This window comes from Ranitomeya imitator, chromosome 7 (genome assembly GCF_032444005.1).
Source record: "Ranitomeya imitator isolate aRanImi1 chromosome 7, aRanImi1.pri, whole genome shotgun sequence".
NCBI lineage: Eukaryota > Metazoa > Chordata > Amphibia > Anura > Dendrobatidae > Ranitomeya > Ranitomeya imitator.
In genome coordinates, this window is record NC_091288.1 from 172328251 (window position 1) to 172355259 (window position 27009).

The 27009-nt window shown below is 49.6% G+C and overlaps 1 protein-coding gene across 12 annotated transcripts in view; it reads right to left on the reverse strand.

Moving 5' to 3' along the window:
• BFAR (bifunctional apoptosis regulator) overlaps window positions 1–27009 on the reverse strand; it is a 48410-nt gene that overhangs the window by 18418 nt on the left and 2983 nt on the right. For 7 of the 12 annotated variants that reach the window (XM_069734065.1, XM_069734063.1, XM_069734061.1 and 4 more), the window contains 4 exons: window positions 24273–24609; window positions 10913–11120; window positions 1629–1798; window positions 20–164 (listed from right to left, as the gene is read on the reverse strand). In XM_069734065.1, the coding sequence (XP_069590166.1) occupies window positions 20–164; window positions 1629–1798; window positions 10913–11120; window positions 24273–24526 (777 nt within the window). In that variant the 5' untranslated portion in view covers window positions 24527–24609. Of the gene's footprint in view, window positions 1–19; window positions 165–1628; window positions 1799–10912; window positions 11121–24272; window positions 24610–26211; window positions 26383–27009 lie in introns of those variants that run through there. The other 5 variants (XM_069734071.1, XM_069734068.1, XM_069734064.1 and 2 more) reach the window with 3 other exon arrangements.

Below are 27009 nucleotides of genomic sequence, written 5' to 3' on the forward strand. Positions count from 1 at the left end.
AGATAAGAACGTTCTATACCTTATATTCCCACAAATTCTGGGGTGGCTTCACCCCCAATGTTTTAACTCTCTCCAGCTCCATGATAATGGCTTTCCGGTGACTGTTGCTTTGTATACTGTACGGCTCTTTAGAGAATTCCTCCTCCGCCAGTGTCAGCAGGAGCCTGTTTTATAGAAAGATCTGTTAGTAGTAGTGTTAGTAGTGATTACAAAAGCTATCACACATGCATCATGGCATTCTGGAGAGAAATGTGTTGTCCAGTGTCAGAAAGCTTGATCTGAGGTCGCAGGACATGGGTCATCCAATAGGATATTGATCCAAAAGACAACTAAAACACTAAGCTCCAGATCTGGTGCATCTTATGGATGAGCCATTTCTGGGGAAGCTGAGAGGTGATGTTGGTTGCCTGGGAAGGGGACAATATCGCTGGCCCCTTCCCAGGCTATTAATATCAACCCACAGCTGTCTGTATGGCCTTTGCTGGTTAGAATTTATAAGGGTGGCCTACAACATTTTTTTTTCTTAACCTTTCGTAAATTAACCAGTAAAAGTTAAGCAAATAGCCTGGGAACCTTTTGGGATATTGTCCCCTTAACCAGATTAGTGGGCTTTCCCTCTGCTGGTTATTAAAATTACGTGGGAGCCCACGCCATTTTTTTCCCCTTCATTCTTTAACTTACATATGATGCACACAACGTGTGCTGAATACAACTCCCATCATTGTCACCTGGTCGTGCTGATCTCAGGGTGAGCAGGCGACAATGATTAGGGCAGTATTCAGCACCCGGTGCCTGGGAACAGCTCAAACTGTACGGCTTCTCAGGCGGTGGTGCGTGTCACGCTAATGACACACGGATGTCATCTGTGTGCCACATGCATTTTGTCTGTGGGGGGTGTAAAAAAACTGACATGTCTGCGAGTTTGTCACACGGACACAACACAATTTAATACAATGGGTGGGCATGTGTCTGTAAAAAACTTGTGGGGGCACCGCTAGTTTCTGCAAGCCAAATAATCCTCTTACAACGCCTACTGACAGTGCGCTCTCTTAGTGGCTCCTAACTTCTAATCAGAGCGGGAGAACGAGCGCACTGTCATTGTGCACATCGAACAGTGACAACAATGTACTGAGCATCCGTCAGAACTGACAATCGATGCATGCTTAGAAGGAGCAGGGACTAGCCTAGCCTCTGAAACAGGCGTCACTTATGACGCTTTGTCTCAGGATGTCTCATGATGATTCTTCAAGTATCTCTTCATGCACTGGAATTCTCAAATGAAGCAGTAAAAATAAAAATAAATAAAAATAAAGATAGATAGTGTAGTGAGGGAATGGTAGGGACTTTTTAATTAAATATTAGAAAATAGATTCGATTATGGAATTAAATCGATCGGTATTTAGAATGAAAATCACTGTTTTGGATCAACCCTTTAGGGACTGAGAACCAAAAAAAAAACAAACCTCATGCCATGTACAGCATGTTATTTTACGTTTCTGTTTCCACACCATATGTAACATGTCAGGTAAGCAGTTACTCAGCAGCAGTGAGACTGGTAATTACCTGCCATGTTCCTAGTGAATATACCGCATTCATTTCCAACAATAGAGCGACACCAGTATTCTCACCTTCCATTAACTCTTCCTAGTAAAAAGCTCTCTTTGTAATGGGAGGCCCAAGGACCCAACTGTTCAAGCCAGAGGACTACTTCTTCAGGAGTCCATTTAGACACCGGTTTGTGGACCAAGAGGTCATGTTCAGATTCCCGACTGCTCCAATGATACACCAGTAATACCACCTGCGGCACAAAGACAAACCATATCATGAGAACACAGGGGATACCCAACATCTACTTGGTTGTGATTCACACAATAATTGCTGTGATCTTGAATATACAGAATGACACAAGATGTACAGTGTTAAAAGATAAAATCTGGGGCGCGCAGGGATTTAGGCAACTACCATAATTATCAAAAGTGTTTGTCCACCTAGGAGGACAATTTTCTATTTTACTTAAATGCATGTATTGTCGGCTGAAAATCATTTTTGCTATTGGGTTTCATTATAAATGTTGCATTGCTTGACTTCTACAGACTCTGGGTTGCACTGTGTATTGCAAACTGTAGAATGAGGAATCTAAATTAATCAATGAGCTCCTTCTCTCAGGAGAGTTTGACGCTTTTTGTCCCTCTGTCTTTTGCTAAGCTTTTTCCAGCAGATTTCTGAGCACAGACCATACTCTTTTTCTTAGCCTCTAATTGGGGGGCACAGGACCATGGGTGTTATGCTGCTGTCCACTAGGAGGCGACACTATGCATAATCTGAAAAAGATTAACTGTGGCTCCTCCTCTGCAGTATACACCCCTGGACAGCCTTCTCCAGCTTAGTGCAAAAGCAGTAGGAGGAACGTAACATGAATAACATAACCATGCCTATAAGAAGGCAACTATAATATACATAATCCCACCAACATGACAACGGTCTGGGAAAAGAAACCCAAAAAACATTTATTTAATGGGCACCCAGACAAACTAGATCCGCTCCAAAAATATCATATGACACCCGGAGAACAAGGAGCCAAACATGGAATAAATGTAAATTCTTTATTGATGAATACAAAACGTTAAAAGTTAACAAACCGTAATACGTCAGAGTAAAAAACGTTACCAGTGAACATATGAAGGGAAAAACCTCGGTCCCCAACTCTTTCTCATGTATCAATACATGGGACGTCCCAAAGCAGTCCCTGGGTGGGAAGCAATGGACGAATATTGTACAGACAGGCCCCTATACTTGGGGCACCGTCGCCTGCAGAGCACATCTACCCAGGCTCGCGTCCGCTGAGGACTGGGTATGAACCCTGTAGTGTTTAGTAAACGTGTGTAGGCTAGTCCAAGTGGCTGCCTTACACACTTGTGCCAAAGCCTGGTGCCGAATGGCCCAGGAAGCCCCTACCGCCTGTGTAGAGTGTGCCGTAATACCGGCTGGAAGAGGAGAATTCTTAAGGCCGTAGGCCTCTTGTATGGTCGATTTGATCCACCTGGCAAGGGTAGCTTTGGAAGCTGGCAGACCCTTGCGGCCGCCTCCCGGAAGAAGGAAAAGAGAATCACACCCCCGGAAGGACGCAGTCCTAGACACATACCGTATATACGCAATGCGCTGACAAGGTCAAGCGTATGCAGAGCCTTCTCCACTCTATGAACCAGGACCAAACAAAGGGAAGGCCGAGAAATTTCCTCATTGAGGTGGAAGTTGGACACAACCTTCGGAAGGAAGGATGGGACCGTACGGAGAACTACCTTGTCCTGGTGAAAAGCCAGGAAGGGCTGTCTGCAGGAGAGTGCTGTCAGTTCAGACACCCTGCGTAGCGAGGCAATTGCCACCAGGGAAAACCACCTACTGGGAGAGAAGGCGGAGCGGGGCCTCCTTAGGGGTTCGAAGGGTGGTTCCTGCAATGCTGTCAGGACCAGGTTGAGGTCCCACGTTTCTAGTGGTCGTCTGTAGGGAGGAACCAATCGGGAAACCCCCTGAGGAAAAAGTCCTTACTTGCGGCTTGGTAGCAATGCGCCTTTGAAAAAGCACTGAGAGGGCTGACACCTGGCTCTTAAGCGAGCCCAGGGACAGCCTGGCCTCCAGACCCGATTGGAGAAAACCAAGTAGTTTGGGGAGGGAATAAGGGAATGGGGTCTGGCCACGAGATTCGCACCAGGTAAAGAAAGCTTTCCAGGTACGGTAATAAACCTAGGCAGAAGCTGGCTTCCGTGACCTGATCATGGTATTAATGACGTCCGGCGAGAGCCCTGCCTGGGCTAGAACCCAGGTTTCAAGGGCCACACTGTCAAATTGAGGGCCCCTGAGTTCTGGTGGTAGAACGGGCCTTGTGATAGAAGATCCAGGCGGTCGGAGAGGCGCCAGGAGGCGTCTGCTGTAAGTTGTACGATGTTGGCGTACAATGTACGTCTGGGCCAGTCCGATGCAATTAGGATGGTTGGAACTCCCTCTTGCTTGATCTTTCTCACCACTCTTGATATCAGGGGAAGAGGTGGAAAAATGTACAAAAGCCGGAACTGGGTCCAGTCCTGTAACAGAGCGTCTGCTCTGAGCGACCGCGGATCGTGTGCTCTGGCCATGAAGTTGGAGACCTTGGCATTGAAGTGGGATGCCATTAGGTCCTCATCCGGGGTCCCCCAGCGATGGCAGATCTGGCGAAAAAAATTCGGGATGGAGAGACCACTCTCCCAAGTCTATTCCTTGTCGGCTGAATGAAGTCTGCTTCCCAGTTGTCCACACGCGGAATGTGGACCGCCGAGAGAACCGACCATGTGTCCTCCGCCCAGTGGAGGATGTGTGACACTTCTCGCATCGCCTGGGTACTGCGGGTCCCCCTGGGTGATTCACAGATGCCACAGCCGTGGCATTGTCTGACTGTATTGTGATGTGAGAGGCTGCCAGTAAGTGATGGAAGGCCCTCAATGCCAGGAGGATGGCACAAGTTTCCAGGATGTTGATTGACATGGTCGCTTCCGCTGGGGACCACTTGCCCTGTGGTGTAGGTGCACTGCACCCCAACCCGTCAGGCTCGCATCAGTGGTCAGAACCTTCCATTGACCTGTGAGAAAGGATTTCCCTTTTGCTAGCGAGGTTGGCTTGAGCCACCAGTGCAGGGACCGGAACTCCCTGTCGAGAGAGAAAGGGTTCTTGTCCCAGGACTTGAGGATGGCTAGTTGGAGAGGCCTGAGGTGAAACTGGGCAAATGGGACCGCTTCTATTGCTGCCCCCATCCTGCCGAGGACTCATGGCAAACAGGAGAGATCGAGGGGGTTTGCGGAGGAGGGTGCGAACTCCTAGGCGGAGAGCCAGTGCCTTGTCCTTGGGAAGGAGCACTAGACCCCTGGAGGTGTTGAGTAGCATTCCCAGGAAGGTCAGAGACTGACTCGGGGTTGGTGACTTTTGTAGGTTGACTAACCAGCCCATGCGACTCACGTGTCGATTGTGATTGAGACGCTGAGCTCGCAGTCCTTGAAGGTGGGAGCCTTGATGAGTAGATCGTCCAGGTATGGAACGACTACTATGCCTCTGGAGTGCAGGACGTCCATGGTGGCTGCCATGACTTTGATGAACACTCTGGGAGCCGTGGCGAGTCCGAACGGGAGAGCCACGAACTGGTAGTGGTCCTGGTCGATTGCGAACCTGAGAAAACTCTGATGAGCAGGTGCAATCGGTATATGCAGGTATGCGTCTTGTATGTCTATGAAGGCGAGATATTCTCCTTTCTCCATGGACACAATGATAGCCTGAAGGGACTCCATGCAGAAGTGACGAACCCGTACATATTTGTTGAGTTGTTTTAGGTCCAGTATGGGCCATACGCTGCCTCATTTCTTGGGGAATACAAATAGATTGGAGTAGAACCCTCGGAAGCGCTCGGCCGTGGGGACCGGTACTATGACTCCTGCTTGAAGAAGCGAGGAAACGACTTGGTGGAAGGCACGAGCCTTGGCTGGCGGTTTTGGGGGAACAGAGAGGAAGAATCGGTCCGGTGGGTTGGAGGTGAACTATCTTGTATCCGGAAGACACTAGTACCCGGACCCACCTGTCTTCTGTAATAGGCATCCAGACTTGCTGAAAGAGCAAAGTCGGCCGCCTACGGGTAGGATGTCTTCTGGAGTCCGTGAGTCATGAGAAGAAAGTCTGAGGTTTTCCTCCTTTGGGCTTTGACTGGCCTGCTTTTGACTGCCAGGTCTTGTCCGACCTTTGCGTCGACCGTGAGTTGTCCCTGCGTGGGAACGGTTACGATTTTGAGCTGGACGCGAGACGGACCAGCCTGAAGAATTCCGAAAGGATCGGAATCGGGTTTGGTTATGCTTCTAGTAAGTGCTTTTCGATTTCAGTTGAGGGAGACAGGTACTCTTACCCCCGGTGGCGTTGGATATCATTGTGTCCAACTTTTCACTGAAAAGTCGCCCACTGAGACACGGGAGGTGCGTGAGGGACTTCTTTAAGGCTGCGTCTGCTTTCCATTCCCACAGCCAGAGGATACGCCGAATCATGATGGCGTTTGAGGCCATCTCCGCTACGCCCCTTGCTGAATCCAGAGCTGCATGAAGCATGTAATCTGCTACAACTGCTATTTGAACCGCTTGGTCCGACAGCTCAGGAGAAGATGCTTGGAGGCCAGCTTGTAAATGTTTTTGGCCCAAGCCAGGATGGCCTTGGCAGCCCATACTGAAGCGAACGCGGGAGCCAGTGAGGCCCCTGCCGCCTCGAAAATTGAACGAGCCATGCGTTCTACCTGCCGATCTGCTGCATCCCTGAGGGCGGAGCTATCTGACTGTGAAAGGAGGGTCTGTGCTGATAGTTTCTTGAGATTGGGGGGTCCACTTCGGGTGGATCTGTCCATTCCTTGGTGTCCTTCTGTGGGAAAGGGTACCTTGCCTCCAGATATTTGCCATTAGCTAATTTTTTCTCAGGCTGTGAGAGCTGCTTTTTAAGGATCACCTTAAACTGTGGGTGGTTAGAGAAAACCTTAGGCGGCTTCAGAGCTCCTTCAAAGGAAATCTTGTGTTCTGGGGCCTCTGGTGGCGGATCAGAAATGTCCAAAACCCGATGGATGGAAGAGATTATGTACTCAACTAGCGCTGTATTGCTAGGGGGGATTGTGATTAGGGACCCCTCTGTTTCCTTGTCTGAGTCGGAGTCACAGATGCCTTCTGAATCCTGTGTATCACTGAGGCGTCCTCTGCTGGGTGAGCTGGGGAGGAAGCCTTCTCTGGTCGGGGATTGCGGAGATCTGCATTGTCTGCCCCTGGAGGGGGACGGTCTAGATGACCTGGAACTACGCTGTCTCTCCCTAGAAGGGGATGACCGTTACGATGACGCAGATGAACGTGACCTATGGGTCCGCTTGCGTCCTGACTTAGACGTGGATGTGCCAGGGTCATCCTGTTCCTGAGTCAAGCTCTCCCTTTGCTGGGTAACGGTCATAGCCAAGGCATGACTCTGCAGAGCCTGAAGCAATGTGGAGGTTTGGTTATCTATAGACTGCGTCATAGATTGCGACCGGTGAGTGACCCATTCCGGCGTGGCATTAGACACCGAAACATTGGCAGGGGCTTCTTGGGGCTCTGACACAGTAGTCTGGATGCAGTCATGGCAGTGCGGGCTGCCACTGGGGAGAGCGGTCCTGCAGGCTGTGCAGAATGCTAATAGCAGTCCTGCCTGGTTCTCTTGGACCTTGAGCCAGGCATAGTGCACAGAGTGCAGAAGGGCTGGCCATGCAGAGGACCCTTAGGGGTGGCTATGCAGAGGAACCTATAGGGGAGCCTTATAGGGAATATGGATTCACAGCCGAGTAAAAAAACCCAGCTGTGATCGTACCCCACCAGTTTGCTCCTAGGTCCAGCGCCGAAGATCCACAGTCCTGTGCCCTCCTGAGACTGGCTGGCCTGGTCCTGCTGACCGGGAGGTGCGGGGTTAATCCCTGCAGCAGAAATGGCCGCCGAGAAGAAGAGGAAGGGGGAGAAAAGGGCGGAGAGCTGAAAAAGGCGGCAAAGCTGTGTAAAATCACGCCCTTTCTGTCTCGATCCGCCCCCTCTATGACACTGTAGTGTCATTTGTCATCCGGGGGCGGGCTGTGGGGCGGAGAGGAGGCGGCGGCTTCAGCTAGGCCGAAGCCGCGGCCTAAATTAGATGCCATGATGCCCAGAAAGGCTCCAGGCAGGCGCTAAAAGTCGGGGAGGGGGGGGGGGGTCGGATCTGAACCGGAACCCTCCGGATTTAAAGACAGGATAGCGGTGGGGCTATAAGCGGAAGGGGGGGCCCTGTGAGGGGTCCCCCTGAGGCAGTATAGAGCTGGTGCAGCAGCAGAGACAGGGGGGCAGGGAGCCCTCTTTCTCTATTGTGCCATGCCTGCCTGCACTCCCCCCCGACCCCGACAGGAGCCCGCAGCTGGGCTGGGGTCCCTGGATGCAGCTGCAGTGTGCTGGCCCATGCTGGGAGATGCAGAGTGCTGCCTGTATAGCCCCTACCTGAGGCATCTCAACCTAATGCCCCCAAAGGGGGATTAGGGAGGGTGCTGCTTTCACCATCAGGGGGGCTTTATCCTCGCCTCGACCTCAACCCAGAAACCAAAAGGAATTGGTGAAGGAGGGGGATCTCGACTTCGAACCAGCATCCGAGTGACTGGGGAAGGAGCGACATGGAGAATAGCCATCTCGACTTCAACCGTAATAGGGGGCCAAGGAAGGAGCCATGCTGGGAGTCTCACAGGAGACCCACTTTTCTTTATCTGTAATCCGTTGGAAAAAAATAAAACGGAGTAAACAATTTTAGGTGTGCCTCCTATGCGACACTAAGCAAAAACTGGAGAAGGCTAACGCCGTCCAGGGGTGTAAACTGCAGAGGAGGAGCCTTGGTTAATCTTTTTCAGATTATGCATAGTGTCGCCTCCTAGTTGACAGCAGCACAACACCCATGGTCCTGTGTCCGCCAACGAGGCGACAGAGTAAACCCTATAAATGCAAAGTTTTTATTGAAACCAAAAATTGCAAAAAAATATTTTTTATAGTCCAAAATACATGAATTTAATGGAAACGGTCTTTGTAAATCTCTACATTCCTGACTATGCACAGTAAGCTTGGTGTACACTACATTGGTGCACTGCGCGTGCCCAGGGAAGCAGCGGTGACGTAGGACCAGGTAGCCATTAATACCCGCTCTGCAAATTTCACGACTGGCTGTGTCGCTGCCTTCCTGGGCTTGATCAGATCAGCGATGACTGCATACTCAGAGGCAAGATCTGAAAAGAGTTGCCAGTGACGCCACTTGTGCAAATTGTGATACTCAGGTGCACGGGGTGGGGGTGGGGGCGTGATGACAAGATTAGTGGGATGAGCTGTCTGGGGAAGACAAGGTCCACTCAACCACTCACTCACTAATTATCGTATCACCACCGCATTTATAAAACTCTTTGCTGGCACTACTGTCTCTTTCCCCACAATCCTGTAGAATGTAAGCCCGCAAGGGCAGGGTTCTCTCCCCTCTGTACCAGTCTGTCATTGCTAGTTTTGTTTACTGTAAGTGATAAGTTTGATAAGTCTTTTAACCCCTTTCTGACATCGGACATAATAATACGCCGATGTCGGACACCCTCCCTTTGATGTGGGCTCTAGCGGTCGATGGAGGTCGACGCTCATAGCAAGTGAGCAATTCTGCTACATACAGGCATTCTGATCATCGCCTGTATGCAGTAGAGGCGATCGGGTTAACCTCTTTCTGACCTCGGACGGGATAGTACGTCCGAGGTCAGATACCGCGCTTTGATGCAGGGCTCCGGCACTGAGCCCGCATCAAAGCCGGGACATGTCAGCTGTTTTGAACAGCTGACATGTGCCCGTAATAGCGGCGGGTGACATCACGATTCACCTGCCGCTATTAACTAGTTAAATGCAGCTGTCAAACGCCGACAGCGGCATTAAACCGGTGCTTCCGGCCGGGTGGCCGGAAATTAGCACATCGCCGACCCCCGTCAAATGATCGGGGGTCAGCGATGCTTCTGCATTGTAACCATAGAGGTCCTTGAGGCCTCTATGGTTACTGATGCCGGCCTGCTGTGAGCGCCACTCTGTGGTCGGCGCTCACAGCACACCTACATTTCTGCTGCATAGCAGCGATCTGATGAACTCTGCTATGTAGCAGAGCCGATCACGTTGTGCCAGCTTCTAGCCTCCCATGGAGGATATTGAAGCATGGCAAAAGTAAAAAAAGAAAAAAAAAGTTAAAAAAGAAAAAAAAAAAAAAAATTTAAATCATTCCCCTTTCGCCCCATTCAAAAAAAAAAAAAAAAAAAAAAAAAAAATCAAACCTACACATATTTGGTATCGCCACGATCAGAATCGCCCGATCAATAAAAAAAAGGATTAACCTGATCGCTAAACGGCGTGGCGAGAAAAAAATTCAAAAACGCCAGAATTACGTTTTTTTTGTCGCCACGACATTGCATTAAAATGCAATAATGGGCGATCAAAAGAACGTATCTGCACCAAAATGCTATCAATAAAAACGCCAGCTCAGCATGCCAAAAATAAGCCCTGACCCGACCCCAGATCATGAAAAATGGAGACGCTACGGGTATCGGAAAATGGCACAATTTTTTTTTTTTTTACCAAATTTTGGGATTTTTTTTCACCACTTAGATAAAAGATAACCTAGCCATGTTTGGTGTCTATGAACTCGTAATGACCTGTGGAATCATAATGGCAGGTCAGTTTTAGCATTTAGTGAAGATAGTAAAAAAGCCAATCAAAAAACAAGTGTGGGATTGCACTTTTTTGCAATTTCACCGCACTAGGAATTTTTTCCCCATTTTCTAGTACACGACATGCTAAAACCCATGATGTCGTTCAAAAGTACAACTTGTTTCGCAAAAAATAAGCCCTCACATGGCCATATTGACGAAAAAATAAAAAAAGTTATGGCTCTGGGAAGAAGGGGAGCAAAAAACGAACACGGAAAAACGGAAAATCCCAAGGTCATGAAGGGGTTAAGGCAGTTTCTAGTTTAAAAAAAAGTTTTTAAAATAGGGATTTTTTGTGTACTCACCGTAAAATCCTTTTCTCTGAGCCACTCATTGGGGGCACAGAACCATGGGTGTTATGCTGCTGCGGCTAGAAGGCTGACACTAAGTTTGTTCATTTCAATGGGCCTGACTAAGACGTTGTGTGTATGTGCCCTTACGATATGTGTTTAGTCCACCATTTAAGGTTGGGTTGACAATGGTTGCCTGCTTTGTACAAATGCGATTGATCAGATGAATGCCAGGAGATCAAAAATTTAAAAAAAACTGATCTATATACCATGTGCATAGCTTAGAAATGAGGTATACTACAAAAGATTACGTTAGAGGGTCACTTACTGCAACTCCGGTTAATGCAGTCAGCACCCCTGAGAAGAAGCCACCTCCACCTCTCTGTCGGTTAGCCCGCCCTTGCCTGGAAGACGATTGATTCTGGTCATTCCCATACTTATTGAAGGCCTGTAGGGCCCTGGCAATTTCAGTACTCTGCTCAATGTCCTCATATTTTTCTTTTATTGTATCAGGAAATAATTTTTCAATGACATCCCTGAAAAATAAGAGGTCAGTGAAAACAGGATTTTTGGTTGCTTACCGTAAAATCTGTTTCTCGGAGCCTTCATTGGGGGACACAGGAACCATGGGTGTATGCTGCTGCCACTAGGAGGCTGACACTATGCAAATAAAAAGTTAGCTCCTCCTCTGCAGTGTACACCCCACCGACAGGAAGTAGGATCTTCAGTTAGTGAGAAAGCAGTAGGAGAAGCAACGTGTAAAAGAGAAGGATAATATAATAATAATAAACTTTATATAGCGCCAACAAAATCCATGGCGCTTCACAGATTAACAGCTTCAAACACTCAGAGTGTTCAAAGAACTCAAACGTAGACAGTAAACAGAGCTGTTCAACTTGGGAGGGTGCTGTGTCCCCCAATGAAGGCTCCGAGAAACAGATTTTACGGTAAGCAACCAAAAATCCTGTTTTCTCTATCGCCTTTCATTGGGGGACACAGGAACCATGGGACGTCCCAAAGCAGTCCCTGGGGTGGGAAAAAACAGACTTCCATCAGGCCAGAGGACTCACCACTGCCGCCTGCAGGATCCTTCTGCCCAGGCGGGAGTCCGCCGTAGTTCGGCGAAACGTGTGGATGGAAGACCAGGTTGCCGCTTTGCAAAGCCGTCGGCGAAAGCCCTGTGACGTACCGCACTGGAAGCGCCGACTGCCCGGGTAGAGTGAGCCTTCATCTCAGGAGGGGGCCCCCTGTGCTTGACCCGGTAAGCTTCCAAAATTGCCATTCTGATCGAGCGAGCAATCGTCGCCTTGGAAGCCGGCAGGCCTCTACGCACGCCATCAGGGATGGCGAAAAGAGAATCCATCTTTCGGAAAGCGGCCGTGCTAGCCAGGGAGATCCTCACTGCCCTGACGAGGTCCAGCCTGTTCAACGATCGCTCCAGAGGATGAGTCGGAGCTGGACAAAAGGAAGGTAGAACGAAGTCCTCGTTGAGGTGGAAAGATGAAAACCACCTCGAGAAAGGAAGGAAGGCGGAGGCCTGGGACCACCTTATCCTGGTGGAAAAATCAAGAAAGGAGGACGGCAGGAAATGGCCGTCAACTCAAAAACGCGGCGGATCGAAGAGATGGACCTGAGAAAAACCACCTTCCGAGATAGAACTGACAGGGAAAACTCCCTGAGAGGCTCAAAGGGGAGAACCCCTAAGAACAACCAACACAACCTTTAAATCCCATGAATCCACAGAGGCCCTGAACGGAGGGACAGCGTGGACTACTCCTTGAAGGAAAGTCTTAACCTGTGGCTGAGGAGATAAGTCTTCTTAAAGGGAAGAAGAGCGCAGGAACCTGGCCCTTTTGAGAACTGAGAGCGAAGCCCGAATCCAGTCCTGCCTGAAGGAAAACCAAATGGAAGGCAGGGAAAAGGGACATAGGTGAAAAGCGGTTGGACTCGCATCAGCAAAGTAAGCCTTCCAGGTACAATAGTAGATCCTGGAAGAAGACGAAGGCTTCCTAGCCTGGATTATAGTGTGACTCATCCGGGCCGAAAGGCCGTACACTCTTAAAAACAGTGGAGTCCACATCCACGCCGTTAAACTGAGCGACCGATAATTCGGGTGGCAGATCGGACCCTGAGACAGCAGATCGGGGTCCGTTTGGAAGGCACCAGGGGTGTCCGCGAGAAGATAGACGATGTCTGCAAACCAAGACCTCCAGGGTCAATCCGGGACGATCAGAATGACCGGCACCCATCCCGCCTTGATCTTTTTCGACAGTTTGGAAAGCAAGGGAAGGGGTGGGAACCGATAGGGGAGCAGGAACTGCGACCAAGGAATGGCCAAAATGTCAACACCACTGTGAGAGGATCACGGGACCCTGGGCCGACCCGAGGGACCTCCTGTTCAATCGGGACGCCATGAGGTCCACCTCTGGAGTCCCCCATCGAAGAGCAATCCGACGGGAAACCTCCTGAAGTACCATTCCCCTGCCGCGAGGCCTTCGAAGCCGAGGAAGTCGGCGGCCTAAATGTCCACGCCGGGGACATGCACTGCGGAGCTCACCAGGACCGTTGCCTCTGTCCAAAGGAGGATCCTGGAATCTCGGCCGAGGCCAGAGAACGCCGAGTACACCCCTGGTGGTAGACGTATGCCACTGCTGTGTCATTGTCTGTCTGGGTTCGAATTGGCAGGCTGCTGAGAATCCTTACCCAGTGAAGGCAAGACGGAAAGATGATCCGGAACTCGAGAACATTGATCGGCAAAGAGGACTCCTGCGCCGACCAACAACCCTGAAAGAACAGGAGACAAAGCCCCGCGCCTCCGCCGAGCGGGCTGGCGCCCGTCGTCACCACCTGCCAGGGAACTGGAAGGAAGGATATGCTGAGAAGGATCTACTCTGGGATAAGAGAAGTGACCTCGGCCACCAGTCGAGGAACCATTTGACCCGGGAGAAAACCGGATCGGACGATACAGGGAGAAGACAGACCTGTCCCCTGTGATAGAATAGCCTGCTGAAGAAGTCTTGAATGAAACGGGCGAAGGGAAAATTGCTTCCGATGTTGCAACCAACCTCCTTAGGGCCTTTAAGGCCCATCGGAAAGGAGGGGAGCCGAGAACCCTGGAGCAAGTGAACTTCCTGACAAAGGAGGGATATCTTGTCTTCGGGAAGGAAGACTCTGGTCCGACAAGTGTCGAAGAACATGCCCGGAGATACGAGGCGCTGAACAAGACGGAACTTCTTCCTGTTGACGAGCCACCCGCAACAGTTAGAATGTCGGGAAAGATGGATAGACTTTCGGGTGCCTGAAACCGAAATTCCTGAGCCTCCATGGAAGCGATTACTGAACGAGGGGATATCGTCCCGAAGTGTCTCCGACGAAACTTCTTGTTCAGCAAATTGAGATCCGGACTGGGACGACCCTTGTCGTTCTCTGTCAGTACAAAAGGATTCGAAGAGAAGCCTGTGAACCGTTCCTGTTCTGGGACGGGAACGATTACTCCGGATTTAAGGAGGGAAACAATGGCAGTAAAGAAAACCCGGGACTAGAGCGGGGTCTCTCGTAGGTTGGGATTTGAAGAAAACGATCCCAGGACCGTGAAAAGAAGATTTTGTGTCTAGAGGGAACAGGTGCCCTGGCCCATGCGACCTCTGCTGAGGAGACCCAGACGTCCCTGAGGAACAGGAGACGGTTGCCCAGTCTGAGAAACGGGCTGGGGTCTAGTCGTGGGTCATGCCTAGGTGGAACTTCCAGTCCTGGACCTGGAGAATCCACCTTAGGAGTAGCGGGCACGCCAGGGAAGAGTGAGCCGAAGAAAACCTTCTTCTCTTAACATGCCTGTGGCCTCTGCAGTTGCGAAGAAGAATCAAACTACGAGAAAGGTCGAAAAGACCAAAGTAGCCGCCTAAGGGGAAGTAGGTGAGGTCTGGAGAAGGGGACTGGTGCCCCCAGTGGCGTCCTTAATAATTTGGTCCAGCTTGGAACCGAAAGGACGTGAACCTTGAAAAGGCAGGCTAGTGAGGGACTTCTTCGATGACTCTTGAGTCAAACAGTGCGACAGCTGGCAACGACATTACTGGGCGCCCGTGCGGCAGAAGACGCGACGTCCCGGGAACAAATTATTCCCCGGCATGAGTAATCTGGGTGGCAAGTTCCGCCAGCCGGCCTGACGGAGCTCCAGCTTGAATGCCCCAACGGAGTTGTTTAGCCCCTCAGATACAGACTTCGAAACCCATGAGGAAGCCAAAGCCGGGCATTGGGATGATGCAGCAGTTTCGAAGGCCGACTTCACGAAGGATTCCATGATCCTATCGATGGAATCTTTCAGAGCCGCCCACCGGACAGCGTAAGGACTGTGTTGGCGGCAAGTCTAGCGGCCGACGGATCCACAGGGGGAGAGGTCGTTCTCTAACGCCTCTCATTCCGGTTGGCAATGAGATCCGGAGGAAAGAGATATGAGCGTCTTGCTTGTCTCTTTGAGAACGTCTGGTCGAATTCGCTCTCTCTGGCCAGAAGCTCCTCGAATTCAGGATGAGGAGCAAATACCTTGGGAGGTAGTTTAGACCGTCTAAACGAAACCGCCTGATCTGCGGGTTTCGTAGAGGAATCTTCGATGCCACAGGTCTGATTGGTCGCTCCAATGAGGCTTTGAACCATATCCCTCATGTTAGCGATTTGGTTCGAATCCGGCCCCAAATTATCCTCCGAAGGCGCATCAGAGAAGCCTCGCCTGACTCAGCGGATGAGGATCGGGAGGACGCCGACCGCAGAGGAGGACCGAGTGGCGAGATGGAGCGAGAAGAGGACTCAGACCGGCGTTCCTGTCTGGACCTTTTGCAGCTAGCCTTGGAAGGCTTGGACGGAGCTTCCTGCGACCCGGTGGCTACTGCGGGGGTCTGCAGGGGTAACCGATCCAGCACGGAAACCAGGGTTTGAGACACCCCTGTTAAATTGGCCACCGATTGAGACAGAGAGGAGGCCCAGCCTGGGATGGGTATCACTCTGGGGCGGATCGGCTGGGGGATCCTGGGCGGTGGGAACAATCGGGTTGCTGCAGGACAGACATAGCGGAGTGTCAGTCTGCGGTGCAGAGCTACTTACGGCAGACGAAATCCGGAGGAAGCTGTCCGGCTAGATGGTATGGACCTCCGGCGAGAAATAGACCCTTAGGCAGGAGGGTGGTAAGGCCTGCTGCCGTAATCTTGATCGATCTGCGTTGCTTAAAATTAACTTTCATTGCTGGGGTTCGAACTCACAGCTCTCTGTTTGCAAGCCTGCACACCTTACCACTGTACTATCTCACTCTCTTGTTCCGGAGGAGGGGACTCGTGGTTCAGGAGTCCCAAGATGGCGCCGGTGGGAGGAGAAAAGGCGGTTCTCAGTGAAATTGTCGGGCGGGAGAAAAGCCCGCCCGACGAACAAGGAAGGGGGGCGGAGTCCGGCACCGGAAGTAGGCCCAGGCAGAAGCCGGGGCCTAAATTAGCGATCGGTGACCGGCATGGAAGGGCCGCAGCGGAGAACCGTGCGCCGCAGAAGGCGATGGTGAGCGGCCGCCTACAGCGGCGGGAGCAGCGCAGCCGCAGGTCCCAAGCGGTGTGGCGGTCTGGCAAGCCGCCGCGCTGAGGGAGGATGAGCGGCACTGTAAGCGGCCAGAGGGACGCAGCTGCAGGGGGCCCGAAGCGATGCGGCGGCCGGCAAAGCCGCCGCGCTGAATAGAAATGAACGGCCGCATACAGCGGCCGGAGCAGGGAAGCCAGAGAGGGCCGAAGCGATGTGGCGGCTGGGAAGCCGCCGCGCTGAAAAGAACGGCCGCATACAGCGGCCAGAGCGATGCGACGGCTGGCAAAGCCACCACGCAGAAAAGAAATGAACGGCCGCAAACAGCGGCCGGAGCAGGGGAGCCACTGAGGGCCGAAGCCACCGCGCTGAAGCTGGGGCTGGGAAGCCTGCAGGACCCGAGGTGGAAATGTCCCCCCCCTGAGCAAGGCCACGCAGATAGCGTGCCTGGACAAGAAGCGGCGCGGTGGTCCGTAAAGGCAGCCGCGCCGGAACAGGGAGGCCGCATCCACGGAAGTGGCGCGGCTGAAAAGAGATGCGATTCGCATCAGAAAACCCCCCTAAATAGGATTTTTTTTTTTTTTTTTTTTTTTTTCCTCTGGGATCCAGGGAAGCCACAGGGTGGGGCGGGAAAATACTCACCTAAAGATCCCCCGCCGGTACTAACCTGGAAGGAATGAGACGTCCACGGAGCTGATGGACGTCCTCGTCTCCTCCGACCGACAGGCTCTGGTGGGCGAGTGGGTGGGGGACGGAGCCAGGACCGGATTTCTGAGCACGCTTGTGTGCTAGGATCTTGGTCCTGGAGAGGAATCTATGAGGATACGGGGTGGCAGTACACGCCGTACTCATAGTCCGCATAGTGGGACTACAGGTGTGACTGTTCACCCTGTATCCCTCCGGAAAAACCTGAAGGAAACGACGCACATTGAGGTAGATAAGGGTCTAATGAAAGACCCGTGTCCACCTCCTACTGACACTAAGCTAAACTGAAGATCCTACTTCCTGTCGGTGGGGTGTACACTGCAGAGGAGGAGCTAACTTTTTATTTGCATAGTGTCAGCCTCCTAGTGGCAGCAGCATACACCCATGGTTCCTGTGTCCCCCAATGAAAGGCGATAGAGAAAAGGTTGTTACAGGAAGACAGAAACTTCGTAACAGTACTCATTTCATAATCTAATTATATTGTAAAACTAATGATGAGTGAATATACTCATTACTCGAGATTTCCAGAGCACGCTCGGGTGTCCTCCAAGTATTTTTTAGTGCTCGGAGATTTAGTTTTCATCACCAAAGCTGAATGATTTACATCTGATAGCCAGCATAAGTACATGTGGGGGTTGCCTGGTTGTTAGGGAATCCCCACATGTACTTATGCTGGCTAACAGATGTAAATCATTCAGCTGCGGCGATGAAAACTAAATCTCCGAGCACTAAAAAATACTCGGAGGTCACCCGAGCGTGCTCTGGAAATCTCGAGTAATGAGTATATTCGCTCATCACTAGTTAAAACAAAGTAAAAAAAAAAAAACCCTACTGCAATTCAGAACAAAACCTACTTTCAAGATATATGTCCAGCCTTAAACGGGTTGTCTAGCTTCAAGCTACAAGTCTGCAGTCACTTTGCAAACATCTTTTTCCAGGATGTCCCTCCTGACAGCACCACCAGGAGGTTGTCCTTCGTATCCTTGATAGCGACAAGAACACAGAAGAGGTTAAATAGCCTCTCCCCACCTCCACCCTTCAGTGTTTTTCCTGTCCCTATCAGGGACAGACGCAGAGGAGTTAGGTGCGGCTTACCGTGCCGAAGATTTCTAACAGCCGGTCGAGCGGTGCTCCCAGGGCAGCTTGATCCCTCTCCAGAGGACTCTGAGCAGCGGGGGGCTTGCTTCTACAGCAGACTCCACAGAACGCGCTGACACCAAGGGAGGTCCCTCAGCGCGGGTTGAGCTGTGTGCTCCCATCTACGGCGCATCCCTCTCCAGAGGGCTCTGCGCCGACAGCTGTATACCCGGCCACACGCCGGCGGTGATCCGACTCCAGGCGCGCCGCGTCATCGGGAACGACGGCGTCGACTTCCGGTGACGGGGTTCCGGCCGGGACTTGTTGCTGCCGTCGGGGACGCCGAAGAGTGCGGCCTTGTGGGGCTGCTGTAGTGGGCCCCGGAGGGGAATTCTCATCCACGAATCAGCGTGAGTTCCACCAGGGACGTGCGCAGGCCCGCCGGAGGTCATCAGGAGGATCACCAGCAGCTGAGCTCGGAAGGAGGACGGGTCAGATGGTTTGAAGCCAGGTGAGGCAGACTATTTAACCACAAACACCTGACAGCACACTTAACCTAGGAAACATGGAAGGTGCTAATCGTCCAGACGCCCAGTCCTCGCCCCAGAACATGTGTTATACATAGTGGGGTTTTCATAGCGCTAGTCACACACAAGCTATAGGGCCTTCTTATATCTCATTGTAGGATAAAGAAGCGCCCAAGCGTCCAGAAGCAGTTACTAGACGCAAGACAAATAGATGTCCACTATGCTCTAACAGACTTCCAAAAGGACACTCGTAAGAAATTGTGCGACGGCTGTATGTCGGGACTGCTTAAAGAGGAGCAGACCTCCTTTCTAGACAGTACTAAAACTATGATCAGAGAGGAGGTACAGTCCACGGTATCATTCCTGATGCCGGATAAATCTCCCCATCCTAAAAAACCCAGGTGGGAGCAAGATCTTAGCTCAGAAGAGGGCGAGCTCTCAACTTACTCTATATCTGATTCCGTGGAAGGCGAATGTTCTTCAGCCATGCTCCCAGAAGAGAGAAAAAGGTATCTGTTCTCTTCTGAAAATACGGATATACTCCTGCAGGCTGTTAAACACCATGAAGGTGGAAGAAGCCATAGAACCCCTTACGGTCCAAGATGAGATGTTTGGCGGGCTTAGAGCTTGCAGAAACAGGGTGTTCCCAGTGTATCACAATATAACAGAAATGATCCTGGAAGAATGGGAGGACGACGGGAAGAAGCTAATAGTCCCAAAAGATTTTTGATACCGACGAGACCAAAGTATGGAAATCTGTGCCTATAGTGGCTATACCAGTCGCCAAGGTCTCAAAAAAGACCGCCATACCGTTTGAAGATTTGTCTAGTCTCAAAGACCCTATGGACAAAAGATCAGAAGATCTCCTTAAGAAGGCCTGGGAAGCATCATCAGATATCATGAAGGCCAATATCGCAGCTACCTCAGTAGCCAGGTCAATGACTCTGTGGGTAGAAAAATTAGAAGACCAAATTAACAATAAAACTCCTAGAGAGGAAATCCTAAAGTCTTTACCATTATTGAAGATGGCGACGGATTTTATGGCTGATGCTTTGGCGGAAGCGGTTCGGTTCGCAGCAAGGAACAACGCCTTGTCCAACGCAGCAAGAAGAGCTCTGTGGCTCAGGTTATGGTTCGGCGATACGCAATCAAAGACCAAACTATGTTCAATACCCTTCTCCGATCTTCACGTATTTGGTCCAGTATTGGACGAACTGCCTGAAAAAAGCAGCAGACAAGAAAGGCTTTCCGGAGGAGAAGCCGAAAAATACACCGTCCTTTCGTAGGACTCGTTCCCATCCCAGACAGGATTATAGAGGGAAGGGGAAAGGTGGAAGATGGAGCTACCCGAAAGGGGGTAGAGGTAGGGGTACCTTTCAGGATCAGAAGCCAAGAGCCAACAGACAATGATGTCAACTTAGTGGGTGGAAGACTCCAGTACTTCTTACAGGGCTGGCAGGAGATCACTCAGAATTCATGGATCTTAAGTACAATAGAGCAGGGGTACAGAATACAATTCAGCCAGTTACCCCCCAGAAGATTTTTGACTCACACCCAGTCCTTGACAGTTCACCAGAGACTTCTAAAGGATATTCAGGAACTTATCCAAATAAAGGCCATTATTCAGGTACCCCACTCGCAGAGGTTCAAGGGACACTATTCAAGCCTGTTCTCCATAAAAAAAACAGGTGGAGAATATCGTAAGATCATAAATCTGAAAAAACTAAATCAGTGGGTAACTTCCAAACAGTTCAAGATGGAGTCCCTCAAATCCGTAGTACCTCTAATCCAGAAAGGCTTGGTAATGAGCACATTAGATCTAAAAAGTTCTTTGCCAAAACAGGGTAAAGATCCGAGGGATCCAGCTTCTTATCGCCCAATCTCATTATTAACGATAGATATCAAAATCTTGGCGAAGTAGTTGGCTAACCGTCTTAATAAGGTGATAACAACCTTAATACACCAGGACCAGTCCGGATTTATGCCCAATAGTTCCACAGCGTGTAATCTTCGACGACTGTTTCTCAATATGCAGGTAAAGGCGGATATTATAGGTCGGAGGGTTGTGGTGTCTTTAGACGCCGCTAAGGCGTTTGATAGTGTGGAGTGGCGGTATTTATGGGCAATCATGAAGGCTATGGGTTTTGGTGAGAGGTTCATACGGTTGGTGCAGCTGATGTATGAGTCTCCAAGAGCCAGGATAAGGGTAAATGGAGTCTTGTCGGGGGATTTCCCTTTATATAGGGGAACGCGGTAGGGGTGCCCTTTGTCTCCTCTGCTGTTTGCAATTGCTATAGAGCCCCTGGTGGCGGCAATACGGAGGGACAGGGACGTAAAGGGGTTTCGGAATGGAAACTATGAAGAAAAAATAGCCCTGTACTCTGACGATGTATTATTGTTCTTGGAAGCTGCACAGGAGTCTCTGGGGGCCGCTATAAACAGTATATCTAATTTTGGGGCTCTTTCCAGATTATCTATTAATTGGGAGAAGTCTGTGTTGTTGCTCATGGACGCGGCGGCTCCTCTGACTCTTGACCCTGGGGTTCCCTTAAGAGTAGTACATGAGTTTAAATATCTGGGCATCGTGGTTTCGGACAAAACAGAGGACTATGTGCGACTATCTGACTCCTTTGCTTGGGAGGTTCCAGCAGAAGATTGGGGCTTGGAAGAAGCTATTTCTGTCGGTCGCAGGCAGAGCCAATTTGATCAAAATGATACTTATGTCTCAGCCCCTCTACATGTTGCATAATGCTCCAGTGTGGCTACCTCAGAGTACATGTTATAGGATCAATACTCTATTTAGGGATGTAATCTGGAAGGGTGGGCGGGCGCGCATTAAATTGGAACATTTGCAAAGGGCGAAGGATGAGGGTGATCTGGCGGTCCCCAATCCATGGATTTACTATATAGCATCTCAATGCCAGCACATGGTAGGTTGGGGAGAGACAGAACAAAGCTCTTCAGCGGGAATAATCATTGAACACGCGGTAGGGAAGGGCCCATTGTTGGCTAGTCTTGAAGCAGGTAGATTCAGAATTAACCCCCAAAAAATCCCAACAATAGCTATGATGTGGAAAGTATGGCAGAAAATTAAGCAATGGAGGGGAGTAATGGAATTAAGAGATATATGCCAATTTGGTTTGAACCTAGGTTGGCAGAGCTTAAGAGATTGCGGGGGTTCGGTCAGTGGAGGCGCATTGGCATTTTGTTCGTGTCTCAGTTGTTTGTTGGGGATGTCATTAAAACATTCGACACACTTATGACTGAGTTTCCTTTAACCCAGAAGTCATTCTTTCAGGACCTGCAGTTGAGATGCCCTAAACTGTCAAAAGGAGGTGTCGCGCGTGAATCTGCATTCAGACAGCCTGTTGAATCTTATTGGGCCTTGAAGGAGTACGAGAGAGTTCATTAACTTGATGTACAGGGGTCTGATGGATACCTTTTTATTGAAGCATCCGTTAAGGAATAAGGAGAAATGGGTGGCAGATGTGGGCTCCTTGTCCGAGTCCCAGTGGGAGTCCATACTTCATCCAGGGCTTCCCTGAGTGAGGCTAAAAGGGTGTCACAGTTATACCTGGTGTATAGGACCCGGGCATGGATGAGGAAGGCAGGACTGAGAGGTGACAGTGTCCCAGGTGTGGTGAGGAAAGCGCTGATCTGCTACATATGGTGTGGTCATGTGCTCGCCTCCAACCCTTTTGGGTGAAGGTGCTCAACTTGATCTAGGAGGTGACAGAAGTGGGATATGAATCTAGCGTATGCTTTTCCACCATTGGCTCTAATACCAAGAATCTTGAGGAAGATCCAGGAGAGCCAGGCATCGGTAATCCTAATAGTTCCATACTGGCCCAAAAGGAGCTATTTTCCTCTACTGAAATGGATGTCCTTGGAAGAACCAATCCATCTACCAGCAAAACCGGACCTTTTGTTCCAAGGCCCTCTAGTTCATCAAAACCCGGGACTGCTACAGTTAACAGCGTGGATCCTGAAAAAAATGAGATCCTAAAGTCAAAAGGCCTCTCGGAACCAGTCATTGCCACTATCCAGAGCAGTAGGAAGCCTGTGACTTCTGCAATATACGGAAAAATATGGAAGACGTTTTGTTTACAAAGTACATCTCCTGTGTTGGTCTCCCAGGGCCCAGATATTCCTAAAATCCTAGATTTTCTCCAGTTGGGCTTTGATAAAGGACTAAGACCTAGTACGTTAAAAGTACAAATTTCAGCCCTCAGTTCCTTCTATGACTTTCAGTTAGCTAGTGATCCCTGGGTAATGAGATTTGTTAAGGCCACCCAAAGGCTTAGGCCTACGATACACAGTACAGTACCTCCCTGGGATCTAAACCTGGTTTTGAATGAACTCTGTAAAGAACCATATGAACCACTAAATCAAGCAGACTTAAGAGCGGTAACCCTTAAAGCCCTCTTCTTAGTAGCGATAACTTCAGCAAGACGAGATTCAATCCTTATCCATTAAAGCTCCATACCTGAAAATCCAGGATGATTGCATCATCCTTAAACTAGATCCCGGGTTTCTCCCCAAGGTGTTTTCTGACTTCCATAGAAGTCAAGAGATTGTTCTACCTACCTTTTTGCCAGAATTATAGTAATGAGAAGAAGCGTTCTCTTCACACCTTAGATGTTAAAAGGACAATTCTCCACTACCTAGAGATCACAAATAATTGGAGAGTGGACCCTAATCTCTTCATCCAGATGGCCGGAAAAAAGAGGGTAGAAGGCGTCCAAAGCTACTCTAGCTAGATGGATTAAGTCAACTATCAGGGCAGCCTATATCTCGGCAGGGAGACCCCACCAGAAAGTCTCAAAGCGCACTTGCTGAGAGCAGTCTCGGCCTCATATGCAGAAAGCGCTGGGGCTTCAATGGACCAAATATGCAGAGCTGCAACTTGGTCTAGATCAAATATATTCTGTAGGCATAATAAATTGAACGTTACAGCAAACCAACAAACTACATTTGGGAGGAAAGTCCTCCAAGCTGTGATCCCACCCTAGAATAGGAGTTATTTGGTATTTCTCCTGGTGGTGCTGTCAGGAGGGACATCCTGGAAAGTAGGAATTAATCCTACCGGTAATAGTGTTTCCAGGAGTCCATCATGACAGCACCCATTATATACTCTCCCCTGAGTTCCTGTCTGATATGTGATGTAAACATGTGTAGGAAGGAATTTCAATAAAATAGAGTTGCATCCATCCTGGTGTGGTACTTGGGAAAATCACTGAAGGGTGGAGGTGGGGAGAGGATATTTAACCTCTTCCGTGTTCCTGTCCCTATCAAGGATATGAAGGACAACCTCTTGGTGGTGCTGTCATGATGGACTCCTGGAAACACTTACCTGTAGGACTAATTCCTACTATTGAGGAACCTACTTATTTGGAGTACTGGTGCTGGCAGTGAAAGTCAGCACTTAAAACAACACATATGCTGATCCTTTCACTGCCATCATCTGTACTCCACAACAGTCTTTTCTGGATCCATTAATAAAGAGATTAGGAAAGTTTTATAACTTTCCATGCTGGATAAAATGAATAGAAAAAAGTTTTTGCTTCTTTTAAAATATAAATATAATCTTTTACTTGGCTTCTACTTATGCATATTTAAGAGCCACGGGCATTCAAGGAAATGGGTTGAAACTATTTATTTGGATTGGCACAATCTTATGTGCCATTACTAACAGCTCATGGATGCAAAAGTTAGTAGGATTACCACCATAGTCTGATGATGATCCAATTTCCTCAAATAAAATTATTTCACCGTGATTTTTAAAAAAAAATTATATTACAATTACATTGAACCGTTGGCTCCATTTACCTAAGAAGTATGTTCACTTTGGGAAAGCCTTCCCACTTGTCACGGCATTCAGGACACTCAGTCTTCTTTGAAGACACCCACCACAGGGCAAGACAATGTCGGCAGAAGCTGTGCCCACAGTTCAGGGTGGTGGGGTTCACCAAGATATCGTAGCAACAATTGCAGGAAAATTCACTAACTGAAATGTTTCGGTCTAATTTTGGACCCGAACCGCCTTCGGTTTTGGCACTTTCTATCTTCACATCTTCCTCCATGGCTGCCGTGTTCAAACTGTCAGCCACGCAAATAAGAAAACCGGGACCTCAAAAAAATCATTGAAATCCGATTGTCGTTAACCCTGTAAAGAGACAGAATGTCATGATTGTGAACATTCAAAATACATACATGAAAGCACTGCCTGCATTATGTATTAGGACTATTAGAAGTCAAAAGAGATCCTGAAAACCACTGCAGAAGCAATCAATGTAAATGAAAAAAAAAAGTTTATTTTTTCATAAATACGTATATATACCACATATTTGGCACTACCAGAAACACAAGCAAACTTCCAGGGAGCGACTTAAAAACCTCATACAACGTAAGTGTAGAATTTAGATAGGGCTGCTCTGTCATTTACCGTATATACTCGAGTAAAAGCCGAGATTTTCAGCCCATTTTTTTTGGCTGAAAGTCCCCCTCTCGGCTTGTACTCGAGTCATACCCGGGGGTCGGCAGGAGAGGGGGGGCGGGGGCAGTGTAATTATACTTACCTGCTCCCGACGCGGTCCCTGGACGTCCCTGCTTCTTCCAGCACTGCAGCTTCTTCCTGTACTGAGCGGTCACATGGTACCGCTCATTACAGTAATGAATATGCGGCTCCACCTCCCATAGAAGTGGAGCTGCATATTCATTAATGTATGAGCGGTAATGCTGACCGCTCAATACAGGAAGAAGATGCAGTGCTGGGGAAGAAGCAGGGACACAGCGCCAGGAGCAGGTAAGTATACGGGAAGGGGGAGCGCAGCGCTGCGCGATAATTACCCCTCCTCGTTCAAGTGCGACTCCGTCTTCATCGTCCTCTGGCAGTGACGCTCAGGTCAGAGGGCGCGGTGACGTAGTCAGTGCGCACCCTCTGCTGAACGTCAGTGCCGAAGATGGAGCCGCACGAGGAGCAGGTGACAGTGCCGGGGTCCTGAGCGAGGCGAGTATGTGATTTTTTTTATGGCAGCAAAAGCAAATGGGGCAAGTGGCTGTGCGGAGCATCTGTATGGGGCCATAACGCTTGTGCAGCACTATAAGGGGCAAGTGGCTGTGCGGAGCATCTGTATGGGGCCATAACACTTGTGCAGCACTATAAGGGGCAAGTGGCTGTGCGGAGCATCTGTATGGGGCCATAACGCTTGTGCAGCACTATATGGGGCAAGTGGCTGTGCGGAGCATCTGTATGGGGCCATAACACTTGTGCAGCACTATATGGGGCAAGTGGCTGTGCGGAGCATCTGTATGGGGCCATAACACTTGTGCAGCACTATATGGGGCAAGTGGCTGTGCGGAGCATCTGTATGGGGCCATAACACTTGTGCAGCACTATAAGGGGCAAGTGGCTGTGCGGAGCATCTGTATGGGGCCATAACGCTTGTGCAGCACTATAAGGGGCAAGTGGCTGTGCGGAGCATCTGTATGGGGCCATAACGCTTGTGCAGCACTATATGGGGCAAGTGGCTGTGCGGAGCATCTTATGGGGCCATAACACTTGTGCAGCATTATATTGGGCAAATATCTCTATGGAGCATCTTATGGGGCCCTTATTACTCTTTATGCAGGATTATATGGGGCATATTTTAATATGGAGCATCTAATGGGGCTCCTGATTCAATATGGATATTCAAAAACACTTAAACTACTGATGTCTCAATTAATTTTACTTTTATTGGTATCTATTTTTACTTCTGAAATTTACCGGTAGCTGCTGCATTTTCCACCCTAGGCTTATACTCGAGTCATTAAGTTTTCCCAGTTTTTTGTGGCAAAATTAGGGGGGGTCGGCTTATACTCGAGTATATATGGTACTTCTAATCTGCATACTGGAATCAAGTCACTTCACTTGCTTCAGTCCTTTACTTCCTCCCTGCTGAGACAGACACAGGTTGCTAGAGAATAAGAGAGATGCAACTAAAATAAGCAGAATATCATACTCAAATACGGAGTATTACGCCGTCTGTAAAGTACAAGTCCTAATTAAAGTCCTGTGATTACAGCAGACTCCGCAGCGACTTAACCCTTCCCAAAATGTGACTCGCATATATGTTACATATCAGTTGCTGGTGTACAAAATGGGTTCACCTTGTGCCAGCAATGTTATACAACTGGTACCTGCCTCTAAGGCTACGTTCACATTAGCGTTTGCGTCGGGCGACGCAGCGGCGACGCATGAGTCATGCGCCCCTATATTTAACATGGGGGACGCATGCGTTTTTGTGTGACGCATGCGTTTTTTTTGCCGCAAGCGTCGGGCCAAGAAAACGCAACAAGTTGCATTTTTCTTGCGTCCAAATTTCGGCAAAAAACGACGCATGCGTCGCAAAACGCAGCGTTTTTGCGTGCGTTTTGATGCATTTTCATTTGCGTTGTGCGTTGCGTCGCCGACGCAGCGGCGCACAACGCAAATGTGAACGTAGCGTAACAGCAGTGATCAAAACAGTATTTTAAGAGTTAAATGCTTCAGTCAATTTGACAGTAGTAATCAAGTGGCACCATA